At 43.4% G+C, this 21317-nt stretch overlaps 1 protein-coding gene across 1 annotated transcript in view; it reads left to right on the top strand.

Moving 5' to 3' along the window:
• Positions 1–21317, top strand: part of LOC139405206 (protein phosphatase 1 regulatory subunit 12A-like) — a 95881-nt gene that overhangs the window by 59727 nt on the left and 14837 nt on the right. Inside the window, exons 13-16 of the mRNA XM_071147635.1 lie at positions 8144–8251; positions 12815–12919; positions 17045–17135; positions 21042–21170. Of these exons, the coding sequence (XP_071003736.1) occupies positions 8144–8251; positions 12815–12919; positions 17045–17135; positions 21042–21170 (433 nt within the window). The remainder of the gene's footprint in view (positions 1–8143; positions 8252–12814; positions 12920–17044; positions 17136–21041; positions 21171–21317) is intronic.

The raw sequence follows: 21317 nt of genomic DNA, 5'->3' as shown, positions 1-21317 counted from the left end.
ACACCAGGACAAAGCCAGGATACACCAGGACATAGCCAGGATATACTAGGGACATAGCCAGGATGCACCAGGATACACCAGGGACATAGCCAGGATACACCAGGATACACCAGGGACATAGCCAGGATACACCAGGGACATAGTCAGGATACACCAGGACATAGCCAGGATACACCAGGACATAGCCAGGATACACCAGGACATAGCCAGGATACACCAGGACATAGCCAGGATACACCAGGACATAGTCAGGATACACCAGGGACATAGCCAGGATACACCAGGACATAGTCAGGATACACCAGGACATAGTCAGGATACACCAGGACATAGCCAGGATACACCAGGATACACCAGGACATAGCCAGGATACACCAGGACATAGCCAGGATACACCAGGACATAGCCAGGATACACCAGGACATAGCCAGGATACACCAGGACATAGCCAGGATACACCAGGATCCACCAGGGACATAGCCAGGATACACCAGGACATAGCCAGGATACACCAGGGACATAGCCAGGATACACCAGGACATAGCCAGGATACACCAGGACGTAGCCAGGGACATAGCCAGGATACACCAGGGACATAGCCAGGATACACCAGGGCATAGCCAGGATATACCAGGGACATAGCCAGGATACACCAGGATACACCAGGACATAGCCAGGATACACCAGGACACACCAGGATACACCAGGACACACCAGGGACATAGCCAGGATACACCAGGAAATAGCCAGGATATACCAGGGCATCGCCAGGATACACCAGGGAGAGAGCCAGGATACACAAGACATAGCCAGGATACACCAGGACATAGCCAGGATACACAAGGGACATAGCCAGGATACACCAGGATACACCAGGGACATAGCCAGGATACACCAGGATACACCAGGGACATAGCCAGGATACACCAGGGACATAGCCAGGATACACCAGGACATAGCCAGGATACACCAGGGACATAGCCAGGATATACCAGGGACATAGCCAGGATACACCAGGACATAGCCAGGATACACCAGGACATAGCCAGGATACACCAGGATACACCAGGGACATAGCCAGGATACACCAGGACATAGCCAGGATACACCAGGGACATAGCCAGGATACACCAGGACACACCAGGATACACCAGGACATAGCCAGGATACACCAGGACATAGCCAGGGACATAGCCAGGATACACCAGGGACATAGCCAGGATACACCAGGGCAGAGCCAGGATATACCAGGGACATAGCCAGGATACACCAGGATACACCAGGACATAGCCAGGATACACCAGGACACACCAGGATACACCAGAACACACCAGGGACATAGCCAGGATACACCAGGACATAGCCAGGATATACCAGGGCATCGCCAGGATACACCAGGGAGAGAGCCAGGATACACCAGGACATAGCCAGGATACACCAGGACATAGCCAGGATACACCAGGATACACCAGGGACATAGCCAGGATACACCAGGGACATAGCCAGGATACAACAGGATACACCAGGGACATAGCCAGGATACACCAGGACATAGCCAGGATACACCAGGATACACCAGGGACATAGCCAGGATACACCAGGGACATAGCCAGGATACACCAGGGACATAGCCAGGATACACCAGGACATAGCCAGGATACACCAGGGACATAGCCAGGATACACCAGGACATGGTCAGGATACACCAGGGACATAGCCAGGATACACCAGGATACACCAGGGACATAGCCAGGATACACCAGGACATAGCCAGGATACACCAGGATACACCATGACATAGCCAGGATGCACCAGGACACACCAGGACATAGTCAGGATACACCATGACATAGTCAGGATACACCAGGACATAGCCAGGATACACCAGGACATAGCCAGGATACACCAGGACATAGCCAGGATACACCAGGACATAGCCAGGATACACCAGGACATAGTCAGGATACACCAGGGACATAGCCAGGATACACCAGGACATAGCCAGGATATACCAGGGACATAGCCAGGATACACCAGGACATAGCCAGGATACACCAGGGACATAGCCAGGATACACCAGGACATAGCCAGGATACACCAGGATACACCAGGGACATAGCCAGGATACACCAGGACATAGCCAGGATACACCAGGACATAGCCAGGATACACCAGGATACACCAGGGACATAGCCAGGATACACCAGGGACATAGCCAGGATACACCAGGGACATAGCCAGGATACAACAGGATACACCAGGGACATAGCCAGGATACAGCAGGACATAGCCAGGATACACCAGGATACACCAGGGACATAGCCAGGATACACCAGGGACATAGCCAGGATACACCAGGGACATAGCCAGGATACAACAGGATACACCAGGGACATAGCCAGGATACACCAGGACATAGCCAGGATACACCAGGATACACCAGGGACATAGCCAGGATACACCAGGGACATAGCCAGGATACACCAGGGACATAGCCAGGATACACCAGGACACACCAGGACATAGCCAGGATACACCAGGGACATAGCCAGGATACACCAGGACATGGTCAGGATACACCAGGGACATAGCCAGGATACACCAGGATACACCAGGGACATAGCCAGGATATACCAGGGACATAGCCAGGGTACACCAGGACATAGCCAGGATACACCAGGACATAGCCAGGATACACCAGGATACACCAGGGAGATAGCCAGGATACACCAGGACATAGCCAGGATACACCAGGATACACCAGGGACATAGCCAGGATACACCAGGACATAGCCAGGATACACCAGGACATAGCCAGGATACACCAGGATACACCAGGGACATAGCCAGGATACAACAGGATACACCAGGGACATAGCCAGGATACACCAGGACATAGCCAGGATACACCAGGATACACCAGGGACATAGCCAGGATACACCAGGGACATAGCCAGGATACACCAGGGACATAGCCAGGATACACCAGGACACACCAGGACATAGCCAGGATACACCCCGGACATAGCCAGGATACACCAGGACATGGTCAGGATACACCAGGGACATAGACAGGATACACCAGGATACACCAGGGACATAGCCAGGATACACCAGGACATAGCCAGGATACACCAGGATACACCAGGACATAGCCAGGATGCACCAGGACACACCAGGACATAGCCAGGATACACCAGGACATAGTCAGGATACACCAGGACATAGCCAGGATACACCACGACATAGCCAGGATACACCAGGACATAGCCAGGATACACCAGGACATAGCCAGGATACACCAGGACATAGTCAGGATACACCAGGGACATAGCCAGGATACACCAGGATACACCAGGACATAGCCAGGATATACCAGGGACATAGCCAGGATACACCAGGACATAGCCAGGATACACCAGGACATAGCCAGGATACACCAGGATACACCAGGGACATAGCCAGGATACACCAGGACATAGCCAGGATACACCAGGGACATAGCCAGGATACACCAGGACATAGCCAGGATACACCAGGACATAGCCAGGATACACCAGGATACACCAGGGACATAGCCAGGATACACCAGGGACATAGCCAGGATACACCAGGGACATAGCCAGGATACACCAGGGACATAGCCAGGATACACCAGGGACATAGCCAGGATACACCAGGGACATAGCCAGGATATACCAGGACATAGCCAGGATACACCAGGATACACCAGGGACATAGCCAGGATACACCAGGGACATAGCCAGGATACACCAGGGACATAGCCAGGATACACCAGGACACACCAGGACATAGCCAGGATACACCAGGGACATAGCCAGGATACACCAGGACATGGTCAGGATACACCAGGGACATAGCCAGGATACACCAGGACATGGTCAGGATACACCAGGGACATAGCCAGGATACACCAGGATACACCAGGGACATAGCCAGGATACACCAGGATACACCAGGACATAGCCAGGATGCACCAGGACACACCAGGACATAGCCAGGATACACCAGGACATAGTCAGGATACACCAGGACATAGCCAGGATACACCACGACATAGCCAGGATACACCAGGACATAGCCAGGATACACCAGGACATAGCCAGGATACACCAGGACATAGTCAGGATACACCAGGGACATAGCCAGGATACACCAGGACATAGCCAGGATATACCAGGGACATAGCCAGGATACACCAGGACATAGCCAGGATACACCAGGACATAGCCAGGATACACCAGGATACAGCAGGGACATAGCCAGGATACACCAGGACATAGCCAGGATACACCAGGGACATAGCCAGGATACACCAGGACATAGCCAGGATACAGCAGGACATAGCCAGGATACACCAGGGACATAGCCAGGATACACCAGGGACATAGCCAGGATTCAACAGGATACACCAGGGACATAGCCAGGATACACCAGGACATAGCCAGGATACACCAGGATACACCAGGGACATAGCCAGGATACACCAGGGACATAGCCAGGATACACCAGGGACATAGCCAGGATACACCAGGACATGGTCAGGATACACCAGGGACATAGCCAGGATACACCAGGATACACCAGGGACATAGCCAGGATACACCAGGACATAGCCAGGATACACCAGGATACACCAGGACATAGCCAGGATGCACCAGGACACACCAGGACATAGCCAGGATACACCAGGACATAGTCAGGATACACCAGGACATAGCCAGGATACACCAGGACATAGCCAGGATACACCAGGACATAGCCAGGATACACCAGGACATAGCCAGGATACACCAGGACATAGTCAGGATACACCAGGGACATAGCCAGGATACACCAGGACATAGTCAGGATACACCAGGACATAGTCAGGATACACCAGGACATAGTCAGGATACACCAGGACATAGCCAGGATACACCAGGACATAGCCAGGATACACCAGGACATAGCCAGGATACACCAGGACATAGCCAGGATATACCAGGGCATAGCCAGGATACACCAGGACATAGTCAGGATACACCAGGACATAGCCAGGATACACCAGGATCCACCAGGGAAATAGCCAGGATACACCAGGACATAGCCAGGATACACCAGGATACACCAGGGACATAGCCAGGATACACCAGGACACACCAGTATACACCAGGACATAGCCAGGATACACCAGGACATAGCCAGGGACTTAGCCAGGATACACCAGGGACATAGCCAGGATACACCAGGGCATAGCCAGGATATACCAGGGACATAGCCAGGATACACCAGGATACACCAGGACATAGCCAGGATACACCAGGACATAGCCAGGATACACCAGGGACATAGCCAGGATACACCAGGATACACCAGGGACATAGCCAGGATACACCAGGACATAGCCAGGATACACCAGGACATAGCCAGGATACACCAGGATACACCAGGGACATAGCCAGGATACACCAGGGACATAGCCAGGATACACCAGGGACATAGCCAGGATACAACAGGATACACCAGGGACATAGCCAGGATACACCAGGACATAGCCAGGATACACCAGGATACACCAGGGACATAGCCAGGATACACCAGGGACATAGCCAGGATACACCAGGGACATAGCCAGGATACACCAGGGACATAGCCAGGATACACCAGGACATAACCAGGATACACCAGGGACATAGCCAGGATACACCAGGGACATAGCCAGGATACACCAGGACATAGCCAGGATACACCAGGATACACAAGGGCATAGCCAGGATACACCAGGATACACCAGGACATAGCCAGGATACACCGGGATACACCAGGGACATAGCCAGGATACACCAGGATACACCAGGGACATAGCCAGGATACACCAGGGACATAGCCAGGATACACCAGGACATAGCCAGGATACACCAGGATACACCAGGGCATAGCCAGGATACACCAGGACATAGCCAGGATACACCAGGGACATAGCCAGGATACACCAGGACACACCAGGACACAGCCATCAGGGAAGTGTGTGCAGAACCTCGTGGACTAAATAGACAGTCATATTAACAGAGTGATTAACTATTTGGTGCATCTGATTCAGAACTGGAGTTTCCTGTCTGAACCGGCTGCTTGATCTCTTCGTCTGCCATCCAAACTGATTTAACACTGAAACATAGAGTGGCTAAAAAACGTATTTCACAAGGATGCATCAGCCATACGCTATTTATGTGGCTGTTGTAGGGAATATGAAGTAGGGAATATGCTGTAGAGAATATGCTGTAGAGAATATGCTTTAGGGAATATGCTGTGGATCAGGGGTTATGCTGTAGGGAATATGCTATAGAGAATATGCTGTAGGGGTTATGCTGTAGAGAATATGCTGTAGGGGAATATGCTGTAGGGGTTATGCTGTAGATCAGGGGTTATGCTGTAGGGAATATGCTGTAGAGAATATGCTGTAGGGGAATATGCTGTAGGGGTTATGCTGTAGATCAGGGGTTATGCTGTAGGGAATATGCTGTAGAGAATATGCTGTAGGGGAATATGCTGTAGGGGTTATGCTGTAGATCAGGGGTTATGCTGTAGGGAATATGCTGTAGGGGTTATGCTGTAGGGAATATGCTGTAGAGAATATGCTGTAGACCAGGGGTTATGCTGTAGAGAATATGCTGTAGAGAATATGCTGTAGAGAATATCCTGTAGGGAATATGCTGTAGAGAATATGCTGTAGGGGTTATGCTGTAGGGAATATGCTGTAGAGAATATGCTGTAGAGAATATGCTGTAGGGGTTATGCTGTAGATCAGGGGTTATGCTGTAGAGAATATGCTGTAGAGAATATACTGTAGGGAATATGCTGTAGAGAATATGCTGTAGGGAATATGCTGTAGAGAATATGATGTAGGGGTTATGCTGTAGATCAGGGTTTATGCTGTAGAGAATATGCTGTAGAGTTATGCTGTAGAGAATATGCTGTAGGGAATATGCTGTAGAGAATATGATGTAGGGGTTATGCTGTAGATCAAGGTTTATGCTGTAGGGAATATGCTGTAGGGTATATGATGTAGGGGTTATGCTGTAGATCAGGGGTTATGCTGTGGGGAATATGCTGTAGATCAGGGGTTATGCTGTAGGGAATATGCTGTAGGGGGTTATGCTGTGGGGAATATGCTGTAGGGAATATGCTGTAGAAAATATGCTGTAGGGAATATGCTGTAGATCAGGGGTTATGCTGTGGGGAATATGCTGTAGGGAATATGCTGTAGAAAATATGCTGTAGGGAATAGCATATGGAATATGCTGTAGATCAGGGGTTATGCTGTAGGGAATATTATGCTGTAGGGAATATGCTGTAAGGGTTATGCTGTAGGGGTTATGCTGTAGGGGTTATGCTGTAGGGAATATGCTGTGGGGAATATGCTGTGGGGAATATGCTGTAGACCAGGGGTTCCCAAACATTTTTGCCCCACGACCCCATTTGTGACCCTCACCCATGTGAACAAAAATTATGTAATTAACAGCCAATGTTGACTTTTTTTATTTAGAGCTGTGACTGTCATTGAAAAACATTAACAGTATTTCTGATTGTCTTCTCTACAAATGGACATTAACTGCTGTGAGTGTCCCTCACAGCTAACGTCCATTTGGAGAGCAAAGGTTGGGGAGTTTTTGAGTCAGAGTTTCCTCTTGATTGCTAGATATTGAATAAATGATTTGTTTAACAGTGTTATCTGACAAAGGCATTGCTGTTCGTTTCTGTTCCTCTGCCTCCCAACTCATTGTTTTCACCATATCAATTGCGGCCGGTAATATCAAAGTCTCTGCTATAGTGTGTAGTTTCATATTGTAGCTAGTCATTCACCATGGGAATGATTCAAGTGCAACAGTGTGGCCGTTAAATTGGAATCATTTTCATTTAGATGTTTTAAGTAAACCACATTTACATTCTTTTGAGATACAAAGAAGATATTATAATATATTTTTTTAGTGTTTATTTATATATATATATCTTTTGGGGGCGGGGGGTTGCAAATTCTCCCACGACCCCATTTTCATAGCAGTCGCAACCCCTGGTTTGGGAACCACTGCTGTAGGGCAGAGGCTGTATTTATTATTGTCAATAAGTCTGGTTGTATTCCCAGCTCATCCTGTGGACGCAGACTGGATGACCCCACAGTGACCTCAACAACAGGAACTGGAAGTAGCTTCTCTGCTGGACTCAGTCGTCTCAACATCCTAGTGGCCCAGAGGTGGGTGATTGGTTCTTTCTCATGTCTTTCATTGATCTGAAAGAACTGTCCAGGTGAACGCTAAGCCTGATGACCAGCTTCCATCATGTACAGGGCTAAGCCTGATGACCAGCTTCCATCATGTACAGGGCTAAGCCTGATGACCAGCTTCCATCATGTACAGGGCTAAGCCTAATGACCAGCTTCCATCATGTACAGGGCTAAGCCTGATGACCAGCTTCCATCATGTACAGGGCTAAGCTTGATGACCAGCTTCCATCATGTACAGGGCTAAGCCTGATGACCAGCTTCCATCATGTACAGGGCTAAGCCTAATGACCAGCTTCCATCATGTACAGGGCTAAGCCTAATGACCAGCTTCCATCATGTACAGGGCTAAGCCTGATGACCAGCTTCCATCATGTACAGGGCTAAGCTTGATGACCAGCTTCCATCATGTACAGGGCTAAGCCTGATGACCAGCTTCCATCATGTACAGGGCTAAGCCTAATGACCAGCTTCCATCATGTACAGGGCTAAGCCTAATGACCAGCTTCCATCATGTACAGGGCTAACTAAGCTTGATGACCAGCTTCCATCATGTACAGGGCTAAGCCTAATGACCAGCTTCCATCATGTACAGGGCTAAGCCTAATGACCAGCTTCCATCATGTACAGGGCTAAGCCTGATGACCAGCTTCCATCATGTACAGGGCCTTCAGAAAGTATTCCCGCCCCTTTAACTTTTTCCACATTTTGTTGTTACAGCCTGAACATAAACATAGTAATATAAATGACAGAGTGAAAAGAAGGAAGTCTGTACAGAATAAAAAATATTCCAAAACATGCCTCCTGTTTGCAACAAGACACTAAAGGCATTCTGCAACAACAACAAAAAAGGCAACATGCATTTTTTTGTCCTCAACACAAAGCGTGATGTTTGGGGAAAATCCAACACAACACATTACTGAGTACAACTCTTCACATTTTCAAGCTGCATCATGTTATGGCTATGCTTGTCATCAGCAAGGACTAAAGAGTTTTTTTTAGGATAAAAATTAACGGGAATAGTGCTAAGCACAGGCAAAATTCTAGAGGAAGACTTGGTTCAGTCTGCTTTCCAACAGTCACTGGGAGACAAATTCAGCTTTTAATTTTAAAAAAAAATGATTTATTTTATTTTTACCTTTTATTTAACTAGGTAGGCCAGTTGAGAACAAGTTCTCATTTACAACTGCGACTTGGCCAAGATAAAGCAAAGCAGTGCGACACAAACAACAACAGAGTTAGACATGGGATAAACAAACGTACTATCAATAATACAATAGAAAATCTGTGTACAGTGTGTGCAAATGGCATGAGGAGGTAAGGCAATAAACAGGTCATAGTAGCGAAGTAATTACAATTTAGCAGTTAACACTGGAGTGATAGATGTGCAGATGAGGATGTGCAAGTAGAAATACTGGTGTGCAAAAAAGTGAATAAAAACAACATAGGGATGAGGTAGGTAGGTGGTTGGATGGGCTATTTATAGATGGGCTGTGTACAGCTGCAGCGATCAGTTAGCTGCTCTGACAGCCGATGTTTAAAGTTAGCGAGGGAGATATGAGTCTCCAACTTCAGTGATTTTTGCAATTCGTTCCAGTCATTGGCAGCAGAGAACTGGAAGGAGAGGCGGCCAAAGGAGGTGTTGGCTTTGGGGATGACCAGTGAGATATACCTGCTGGAGCGCGTGCTAGGGGAGGGTGCTGCTATGGTGACCAGTGAGCTGAGATAAGGCGGAGCTTTACCTAGCAAAGACTTGTAGATGACCTGGAGCCAGTGGATTTGGCGACGGATGTGTAGCGAGGGCCAACCAACGAGAGCGTACAGGTCGCAGTGGTGGGTAGTGTATGGGGCTTTGGTGACAAAACGGATGGCACTGTGATAGACTGCTTCCAATTTGTTGAGTAGAGTGTTGGAGGCTATTTTGTAAATGACATCGCCGAAGTCGAGGATTGGTAGGATAGTCAGTTTTACGAGGGTATGTTTGACAGCGTGAGTGAAAGATGCTTTGATGCGAAATAGGAAGCGATTCTAGATTTAATTTAGGATTGGAGATGTGAGTCTGAAAGTAGAGTTGACAGTCTAGCCAGACACCTACAGTCGAAGTCTGAAGTTTATGTACACCTTAGCCAAACACATTTAAACTCAGTTTTTCACAATTCCTGACATTTAATCCTAGTAAAAATTCCCTGTTTTAGGTCAGTTAGGATCACCACTTTATTTTAAGAATGTGAAATGTCAGAATAATAGTAGAGAGAATTATATATTTCAGCTTTTATTTCTTTCATCACATTCCCAGTGGGTCAGAAGTCTACATACACTCAATTAGTATTTGGCAACATTGCCTTTAAATTGTTTAACTTGGGTCAAATTTGGGTAGCCTTCCACAATAAGTTGGGTGAATTTTGGCCCATACCTCCTGACAGAGCTGGTGTAACTGAGTCAGGTTTGTAAGCCTCCTTGCTCGCACACGCTTTTTCAGTTCTGCCCACAAATGTTCTATAGGATTGAGGTCAGGGCTTTGTGATGGTAACTCCAATACCTTGACTTTGTTGTCCTTAAGCCCTTTTGCCACAACTTTGGAAGTATGCTTGGGGTCATTGTCCATTTGGAAGACCCATTTGCGACCAAGCTTTAACTTCCTGACTGGTGTCTTGAGATGTTGCTTCAATATATCCACGTATTTTTTCTGTCTCATGATGCCATCTATTTTGTGAAGTGCACCAGTCCCTCCTGCAGCAAAGCACCCCCACAACATGATGCTGCCACCCCCGTGCTTCACGGTTGGGATGGTATTCTTCGGCTTGCAAGCATCCCCCTTTTTCCTCCAAACATAACAATGGTCATTATGGCCGAACAGTTTTATTTTTCATCAGACCAGAGGACATTTCTCCAAAAAGTACAATCTTTGTCCCCATGTGCAGTTGCAAACCGTAGTCTGGCTTTTTTATGGTGGTTTTGGAGCAGTTTGTTCTTCCTTGCTGAGCGGCCTTTCAGGTTATGTAGATATAGGACTCGTTTTACTGGGGATATAGATACTTTTGTACCTGTTTCCTCCAGCATCTTCACAAGGTCCTTTGCTGTTGTTCTGGGGTTGATTTGCACTTTTCGCACCAAAGTACGTTCATATCTAGGAGACAGAACTCGTCTCCTTCCTGAGCGGTATGACGGCTGCGTGGTCCCATGGTGTTTATACTGACTCAAATGATGGCAATTAGCCTATCAGAAGCTTCTAAAGCCATGACATCATTTTCTGGAATTTTCCAAGCTGTTTAAAGACACAGTCAACTTAGTGTATGTAAACTTCTGACCCACTGGTATTGTGATACGTGAAATAATCTGTGTGTAAACAAGTGTTGGAAAAATTACTTGTGTCATGAACAAAGTAGATGTCCTAACCGACTTGCCAAAACTATAGTTTGTTAACAAGAAATTTGTGGAGTGGTTGAAAAATGAGTTTTAATGACTCCAACCTAAGTGTATGTAAGTTTCTGACTTCAACTGTAGGTATTTGTAGTTGTCCACATATTCTAAGTCAGAACAGTCCAGAGTAGTGATGCTGGACGGGCGGGAAGGTGCGGGCAGCAATCGGTTGAAGAGCATGCATTTAGTTTTACTAGTGTTTAAGAGCAGTTGGAGGCCACGGAAGGAGAGTTGTAATGGCATTGAAGCTCGTCTGGAGGTTAGTTAACACATTTTACAATGTCTATGGAACTAGACTCAATTTGTCTCAGTTGTTGAAATATTTACACACGTTAAGTTTGCTAAAAATGAACGCAGTTGACAGTGAGAGGAGGTTTCTTTTTTTGCTTGAGTTATATATTTATTTATTTAACATTTTTCTTCTACTTGTGTAGACAAAAAATGACAATTAACCATTTTAAATTCAAGCTGTAACACAACAAAATGTGTTAAAAGTCAAGGAGTGTGAAAACTCTCTGAAGACTCTGTATACTTCACCTCAAGTCTTTTCCAATTGGTGCTGATGAAGGGAAGTAGACGAGGAGAGGGGAGGAGGAGATTACAGGCAAGGACAGGGGAGGAGATGGGGCGGAGGTGAGGACAGGGGAGGAGGAGAGGACAGGCAAGGGCAGGGGAGGAGTGGGAGGGCACAGGGGAGGAGGAGGAGGAGGAGAGGACAGGGGAGGAGTGGGAGGGCACAGGGGAGGAGGAGGGGAAGGGGAGGAGGAGAGGAGAGGACAGGCAAGGGCAGGGGAGGAGTGGGAGGGCACAGGGGAGGAGTGGGAGGGCACAGGGGAGGAGGAGGAGGGGAAGAGGACAGGGGAGGAGTGGGAGGGCACAGGGGAGGAGGAGGAGGAGGAGGAGGGGAAGAGGACAGGGGAGGAGTGGGAGGGCACAGGGGAGGAGGAGGAGAGGACAGAGGAGGAGTGGGAGGGCACAGGGGAGGAGGAGTGGAGGACAGGGAAGGAGACGCAGAGGGGTGGAGACTGGGAGAGGACAGACTTTTGTAGTGTTTGTTTAAAAACGTATCAAAACCATTTATCTGCCATGCAACCCTAAGCCCTTTATCTCCCTCAGACTGGCTCAGGAGCAGGCAGAGAAGAAGAAGGAGCAGTGTTCTGTCACCTCCAACTCTGTCACCACGACGACCGGCGGTGACTTGGAGACAAAGCAGAGGCGCAAGTGAGTCTGTTTGCCATGATGACAGCGATACAGAGGCAGTCTGTCTAATGGATGTTTGACCTCTTAACCACTGGCGTACTGGGAGTGTTTGCCTGCAGTTGTAGTTGAGTGTTGGTGAATGGTTTATAGTTGAGGTCATCTGCAGTGCCAATGTCTGGTGTAACAGTGGAGACTGCAAACTCTGGGCCATGCATGGTCACCTGTGATGGGGGTTCAAATCGCTGATCTGCAAGTTTTCAATTTTGTCCATTTCTGTTTCCCACTTACCTTTCTATCTGTCTAAATAAAATCCACTTACCTTTCTGTCTAAATAAAACCCATTTACCTTTCTGTCTAAATAAAATCCACTTACCTTTCTGTCTAAATAAAATCCACTTACCTTTCTGTCTGTCTAAATAAAACCCACTTACCTTTCTGTCTAAATAAAATCCACTTACCTTTCTGTCTAAATAAAATCCACTTACCTTTCTGTCTAAATAAAACCCACTTACCTTTCTGTCTAAATAAAACCCACTTACCTTTCTGTCTAAATAAAATCCACTTACCTTTCTGTCTAAATAAAATCCACTTACCTTTCTGTCTAAATAAAATCCACTTACCTTTCTGTCTAAATAAAATCCACTTACCTTTCTGTCTAAATAAAATCCACTTACCTTTCTGTCTAAATAAAATCCACTTACCTTTCTGTCTAAATAAAACCCACTTACCTTTCTGTCTAAATAAAATCCACTTACCTTTCTGTCTAAATAAAATCCACTTACCTTTCTGTCTAAATAAAATCCACTTACCTTTCTGTCTAAATAAAATCCACTTACCTTTCTGTCTAAATAAAATCCACTTACCTTTCTGTCTAAATAAAATCCACTTACCTTTCTGTCTAAATAAAACCCACTTACCTTTCTGTCTAAATAAAATCCACTTACCTTTCTGTCTAAACAAAATCCACTTACCTTTCTGTCTGTCTAAATAAAACCCACTTACCTTTCTGTCTAAATAAAATCCACTTACCTTTCTGTCTAAATAAAATCCACTTACCTTTCTGTCTGTCTAAATAAAACCCACTTACCTTTCTGTCTAAATAAAATCCACTTACCTTTCTGTCTAAATAAAATCCACTTACCTTTCTGTCTAAATAAAACCCACTTACCTTTCTGTCTAAATAAAATCCACTTACCTTTCTGTCTAAATAAAATCCACTTACCTTTCTGTCTAAATAAAATCCACTTACCTTTCTGTCTAAATAAAACCCATTTACCTTTCTGTCTAAATAAAATCCACTTACCTTTCTATCTGTCTAAATAAAACCCATTTACCTTTCTGTCTAAATAAAATCCACTTACCTTTCTGTCTAAATAAAACCCACTTACCTTTCTGTCTAAATAAAATCCACTTACCTTTCTGTCTAAATAAAACCCACTTACCTTTCTGTCTAAATAAAACCCACTTACCTTTCTGTCTAAATAAAATCCACTTACCTTTCTGTCTAAATAAAACCCACTTACCTTTCTGTCTAAATAAAATCCACTTACCTTTCTGTCTAAATAAAACCCACTTACCTTTCTGTCTAAATAAAACCCACTTACCTTTCTGTCTAAATAAAATCCACTTACCTTTCTGTCTAAATAAAACCCATTTACCTTTCTGTCTAAATAAAATCCACTTACCTTTCTGTCTAAATAAAACCCACTTACCTTTCTGTCTAAATAAAATCCACTTACCTTTCTGTCTAAATAAAACCCACTTACCTTTCTGTCTAAATAAAACCCACTTACCTTTCTGTCTAAATAAAATCCACTTACCTTTCTGTCTAAATAAAACCCATTTACCTTTCTGTCTAAATAAAATCCACTTACCTTTCTGTCTAAATAAAACCCACTTACCTTTCTGTCTAAATAAAATCCACTTACCTTTCTGTCTAAATAAAATCCACTTACCTTTCTGTCTAAATAAAATCCACTTACCTTTCTGTCTAAATAAAATCCACTTACCTTTCTGTCTAAATAAAACCCACTTACCTTTCTGTCTAAATAAAATCCACTTACCTTTCTGTCTAAATAAAACCCACTTACCTTTCTGTCTAAATAAAATCCACTTACCTTTCTGTCTAAATAAAACCCACTTACCTTTCTGTCTAAATAAAATCCACTTACCTTTCTGTCTAAATAAAACCCACTTACCTTTCTGTCTAAATAAAACCCACTTACCTTTCTGTCTAAATAAAATCCACTTACCTTTCTTTCTAAATAAAACCCATTTACCTTTCTGTCTAAATAAAATCCACTTACCTTTCTGTCTAAATAAAACCCACTTACCTTTCTGTCTAAATAAAATCCACTTACCTTTCTGTCTAAATAAAACCCACTTACCTTTCTGTCTAAATAAAACCCACTTACCTTTCTGTCTAAATAAAATCCACTTACCTTTCTGTCTAAATAAAACCCATTTACCTTTCTGTCTAAATAAAATCCACTTACCTTTCTGTCTAAATAAAACCCACTTACCTTTCTGTCTAAATAAAATCCACTTACCTTTCTGTCTAAATAAAATCCACTTACCTTTCTGTCTAAATAAAATCCACTTACCTTTCTGTCTAAATAAAATCCACTTACCTTTCTGTCTAAATAAAACCCACTTACCTTTCTGTCTAAATAAAATCCACTTACCTTTCTGTCTAAATAAAACCCATTTACCTTTCTGTCTAAATAAAATCCACTTACCTTTCTGTCTAAATAAAACCCACTTACCTTTCTGTCTAAATAAAATCCACTTACCTTTCTGTCTAAATAAAACCCACTTACCTTTCTGTCTAAATAAAACCCATTTACCTTTCTGTCTAAATAAAACCCATTTACCTTTCTGTCTAAATAAAACCCACTTACCTTTCTGTCTAAATAAAACCCATTTACCTTTCTGTCTAAATAAAACCCATTTACCTTTCTGTCTAAATAAAACCCATTTACCTTTCTGTCTAAATAAAATCCACTTACCTTTCTGTCTAAATAAAACCCATTTACCTTTCTGTCTAAATAAAACCCATTTACCTTTCTGTCTAAATAAAACCCATTTACCTTTCTGTCTAAATAAAATCCACTTACCTTTCTGTCTAAATAAAACCCATTTACCTTTCTGTCTAAATAAAATCCACTTACCTTTCTGTCTAAATAAAATCCACTTACCTTTCTGTCTAAATAAAACCCATTTACCTTTCTGTCTAAATAAAACCCATTTACCTTTCTGTCTAAATAAAACCCATTTACCTTTCTGTCTAAATAAAATCCACTTACCTTTCTGTCTAAATAAAACCCATTTACCTTTCTGTCTAAATAAAATCCACTTACCTTTCTGTCTAAATAAAACCCATTTACCTTTCTGTCTAAATAAAACCCACTTACCTTTCTGTCTAAATAAAACCCATTTACCTTTCTGTCTAAATAAAATCCACTTACCTTTCTGTCTAAATAAAACCCATTTACCTTTCTGTCTAAATAAAACCCACTTACCTTTCTGTCTAAATAAAACCCACTTACCGTTCTGTATGAATAAATGTAGATTTATAAATGTAGATTAATGTAGTTATATATTTATAAATATTGTCATATATTTATGAATTTAGTTAAATGTAGATGAATGTAGTCCTTATTATAAATGTAGTCATAGATTTATAAATGTAGTTAAATGTAAGATGAATGTCTTTACATAATTATAGTGTAGTTAAATGAAGATAAATGTAGTTATGTTCTGTGTTCCCCTCTGCTCCTATCTGTAGTCATATAGATTTATAAATGTAGATGAATGTAGTCATATAGATTTATAAATGTAGATGAATGTAGTTATATAGATTTATAAATGTAGATGAATGTAGTCATATAGATTTATAAATGTAGATGAATGTAGTCATATAGATTTATAAATGTAGATGAATGTAGTCATATAGATTTATAAATGTAGATGAATGTAGTCATATAGATTTATAAATGTAGATGAATGTAGTCAGATTTATAAATGTAGATGAATGTAGTCATTTAGATGTAGATGCATGTAGTTATGTTTACACATTGGGATCAGATGGGAGATGTCTAAATGGTGTGGTGTGTTATGGGTAATGTTCTGTGTTCCCCGGTCCAGATCCTACTTGACCCCGGTTCGTGATGAGGAGGCGGAGGCTCAGAGGAAGGCTCGATCCAGACACGCCAGACAGTCACGACGATCCACTCAGGTAGGCCCACCTGCCGAGACATTTACATTTAAGGCTCGCCAGACAGATTTATTTATTTTTATTTCACCTTTATTTAACCAGGGAAGCCAGTTGAGAACAAGTTCTCATTTACAACTTCGACCTGGCCAAGATAAAGCAAAGCAGTGCGACAAAAACAACAACACAGAGTTTCACATAAACAAACGTACAGTCAATAACACAATAGAAAAGTCTGTATACAGTGTGTGCAAATGTAGAAAGTAGGGAGGTAGGCAATAAATAGGCCATAGATGCGAAAATAATTACAATTTAGCATTAATACTGGAGTGATAGATGCGCAGATGATGATGTGCAAGTAGAGATACTGGGATGCAAAAGAGCAAGAGGGTAAGTAATAATATGGGGATGAGGTAGTTGGGTGGGCTATTTACAGATGGGCTGTGTCTACAGGTACAGTGATCTATCTGTAAGCTGCTTAAAGTTAGAGAGGGAGATATACAGTTGAAGTCAGAAGTTTACATACACTTATGTTGGAGTCATTAAAACTAGTTTTTCAACCACTCCACAAATTTCTTGTTAACAAACTATAGTTTTGGCAAGTCGGTTAGGACATCTACTTTATGCTTAAACACAAGTAATTTTTCCAACAATTGTTTACAGACAAATTATTTAACTTATAATTCACTGTATCACAATTCCAGTGGGTCAGAAGTTTACATACACTAAGTTGACTGTGCCTTTAAACAGCTTGGAAAATTCCAGAAAATGATGTCATGGCTTTAGAAGCTTCTGATAGGCTAATTGCCATCATTTGAGTCAATTGGAGGTGTACCTGTGGATGTATTTCAAGGCCTACCTTCAAACTCAGTACATCTTTGCTTGCATCATGGGAAAATCAAAAGAAATCAGCCAAGAACTCAGGAAAAAATAGTAGACCTCCACAAGTCTGGTTCATTCTTGGGAGCAATTTCCAAACGCCTGAAGGTACCACGTTCATCTGTACAAACAATAGTGCGCAAGGGACCACGCAGTCGTCATACCGCTCAGGTGGGAGACGCGTTCTGTCTCCTAGAGATGAACGTACTTTGGTGTGAAAAGTGCAAATCAACCCCAGAACAACAGCAAAGGACCTTGTGAAGATGCTGGAGGAAACAAGTACAGAAGTATCTATATCCACAGTAAAACGAGTCCTATATCTACATAACCTGAAAGGCCGCTCAGCAAGGAAGAAGCCACTGCTCCAAAACCACCATAAAAAAGCTAGACTACGGTTTGCAACTGCACATGGGGACAAAGATCGTACTTTTTGGAGAAATGTCCTCTGGTCTGATGAAACAAAATAGAACTGTTTGGCCATAATGACCATTGTTATGTTTGGAGGAAAAAGGGGAAGGCTTGCAAGCCGAAGACACCATCCCAACCGTGAAGCACGGGGGTGACAGCCTCATGTTGTGGGGGTGCTTTGCTGCAGGAGGGACTGGTACACTTCACAAAATAGATGGCATCATGAGGATGGAAAATTATGTAGATTTACAGAAGCAACATCTCAAGACCTCAGTCGGGAAGTTAAAGCTTGGTCGCAAATGGGTCTTCCAAATGGACAATGACCCCAAGCATACTTCCAAAGTTGTGGCAAAATGGCTTAAGGACAACAAAGTCAAGGTATTGGTGTGGCCATCACAAAGCCCTGACCTCAATCATATAGAACATTTGTGGGCAGAACTGAAAAAGCGTGTGTGAGCGAGGAGGCATACAAACCTGACTCAGTTACACCAGCTCTGTCAGGAGGAATGGGCCAAATTTCACCCAACTTATTGTGGGAAGCTTGTGGAAGGCTACCTGAAACATTTGAGGCAATGCTACCAAATACTAATTGAATGTATTTAAACTTCTGACCCACTGGGAATGTGATGAAAGAAATAAAAGCTGAAATAAATCATTCTCTCTACTATTATTCTGACATTTCACATTCTTATAATAAAGTGGTGATTCTAACTGACCTAAAACAGGGAATTTTTACTAGGATTAAATGTCAGGAATTGTTAAAAACTGAGTTTAAATTTATTTGGCTAAGGTGTATGTACACTTCTGACTTCAACTGTAAGTCACGACGATCCACTCAGGCAGACCCACATGCCTAGACATGCCTAGACATGTACAGTTAAACACATTAAAGGCTGGCTCGCCAGACAGTCAGGACCATCCACTCAGGTCAAAGCTTGTTCAGGAGATGTACAGTGCCTTACGAAAGTATTTGCCCCCCTTGAACTTTGCGACCTTTTGCCACATTTCAGGCTTCAAACATAAAGATATAAAACTGTATTTTTTTGTGAAGAATCGACAACAAGTGGGACACAATCAAAAAATTATTCAGCCCCCTTAAGTTAATACTTTGTAGCGCCACCTTTTGCTGCGATTACAGCTGTAAGTCGCTTGGGGTATGTCTCTATCAGTTTTGCACATCGAGAGACTGAAATTTTTTCCCATTCCTTCTTGCAAAACAGCTCGAGCTCAGTGAGGTTGGATGGAGAGCATTTGTGAACAGCAGTTTTCAGTTCTTTCCACAGATTCTCGATTGGATTCAGGTCTGGACTTTGACAGGAATAGGCGTTTGTTATCTAAGTCCAATTTAAAACAAATGTTTTACCTTTTATTTAACTAGACATGTCAGTTAAGAACAAATTCTTATTTACAATGACAGCCTAGGAAACAGTGGGTTAACTGCCTGTTCAGGGGGCAGAACGACAGTTTTTGCCTTGTCAGCTCAGGGGATTCGATCTTGCAACATTTCGGTTACTAGTCCAACGCTCTAACCACTAGGCCACCCTGCCGCCCCAATGGCGTGACTGCTGTCGGCATCCATAGATTATCAGTGGCGTAGTCTACGAGCGATAAGGATATCACTTATTATTGATATCTACATATTGATGTGAATCACACTGCTGCTCTCTCATTTAGCTGTTTTATGTCTTACGAATTAAGGTTGCTGTGTATTTTAACCCAATATAGATTGAATTGAGGTTGCTGTGTATTTTAACCCAATATAGATTGAATTGAGGTTGCTGTGTATTTTAACCCAATATAGATTGAATGGAGGTTGCTGTGTATTTTAACCCAATATAGATTGAATGGAGGTTGCTGTGTATTTTAACCCAATATAGATTGAATTGAGGTTGCTGTGTATTTTAACCCAATATAGATTGAATGGAGGTTGCTGTGTATTTTAACCCAATATAGATTGAATGGAGGTTGCTGTGTATTTTAACCCAATATAGATTGAATTGATGAAGTGTAGGCTGCCTGTCAATCATTGTGCTCCATACTGTCAACAACGAAGACCGGGAAGTGGGGCTTTTATGGCTCAATCAAATTCATGCTGAATAGATAAAAGATCCATAGGCCTAATAGACAAATGATCAAACTCACACGCTTTTTATAGACTTAAAGGGGCAATCTGTAGTTTCTACATCCATTTTTGGACTTATAAATGAATGATATATATGTACCCATTGATCCTGGAAGTATTTCATTTTAAGATGCCTAATGAGCTTAGTTCAACTGTTATGAGAATCCAAAATAGAAAACAGTTTTTCAACCAATGTTTGTAAACATTGTATATGTAAACAGACATTGTATAGCCTCATAACATGGTTAAAACTAAAATGGCTGGTCAGTGCTTGCATCCGTAGTTATGTCAGTTCATCTGAGAGCGGTTCCATTTCTCCCTCCGCTTTATTGTTTCAACTGTGGATTCACCCTTTAATCAGCTTATAGAGATGCCAACAAAACACGGAAACAACAGGACTATTGAAAATAAGAATTTGTTTTTAACTGACTTGTTCAATAAAGGTTACATTTTAAAAAATGTAATTATCAAAAAGTTACTGATTTAACATGAGCAGCACCTTCTATCTGTTGTCCAATCAGGGCGTGACGCTCACAGACCTGCAGGAAGCTGACAAGACAATGAAGACAGCCCAGACGGACGAAGGGAGAGAGAAGACGAGGAAAGAGGAGGAGGAGGAGGCGGCCAATAAGAGGAGAGCAGAAGAGGGGGTGAGAGCAGTGTTTATATGTGAGGGGGTGTACAACATCATGCAAGTGACGTCACCGACCACGGGACGTACTGCCAGGGTTTGACAACAGGCGGCCCTCGGGGCCTAAACCGGCCCTCGGATGTTTTTTCTTGGTCTCCCCAAGGTT

The sequence above is a fragment of the Oncorhynchus clarkii genome, unplaced genomic scaffold (assembly GCF_045791955.1).
Source record: "Oncorhynchus clarkii lewisi isolate Uvic-CL-2024 unplaced genomic scaffold, UVic_Ocla_1.0 unplaced_contig_13062_pilon_pilon, whole genome shotgun sequence".
Lineage (NCBI taxonomy): Eukaryota > Metazoa > Chordata > Actinopteri > Salmoniformes > Salmonidae > Oncorhynchus > Oncorhynchus clarkii.
This window is presented reverse-complemented; position numbering and strand designations above follow the sequence as displayed.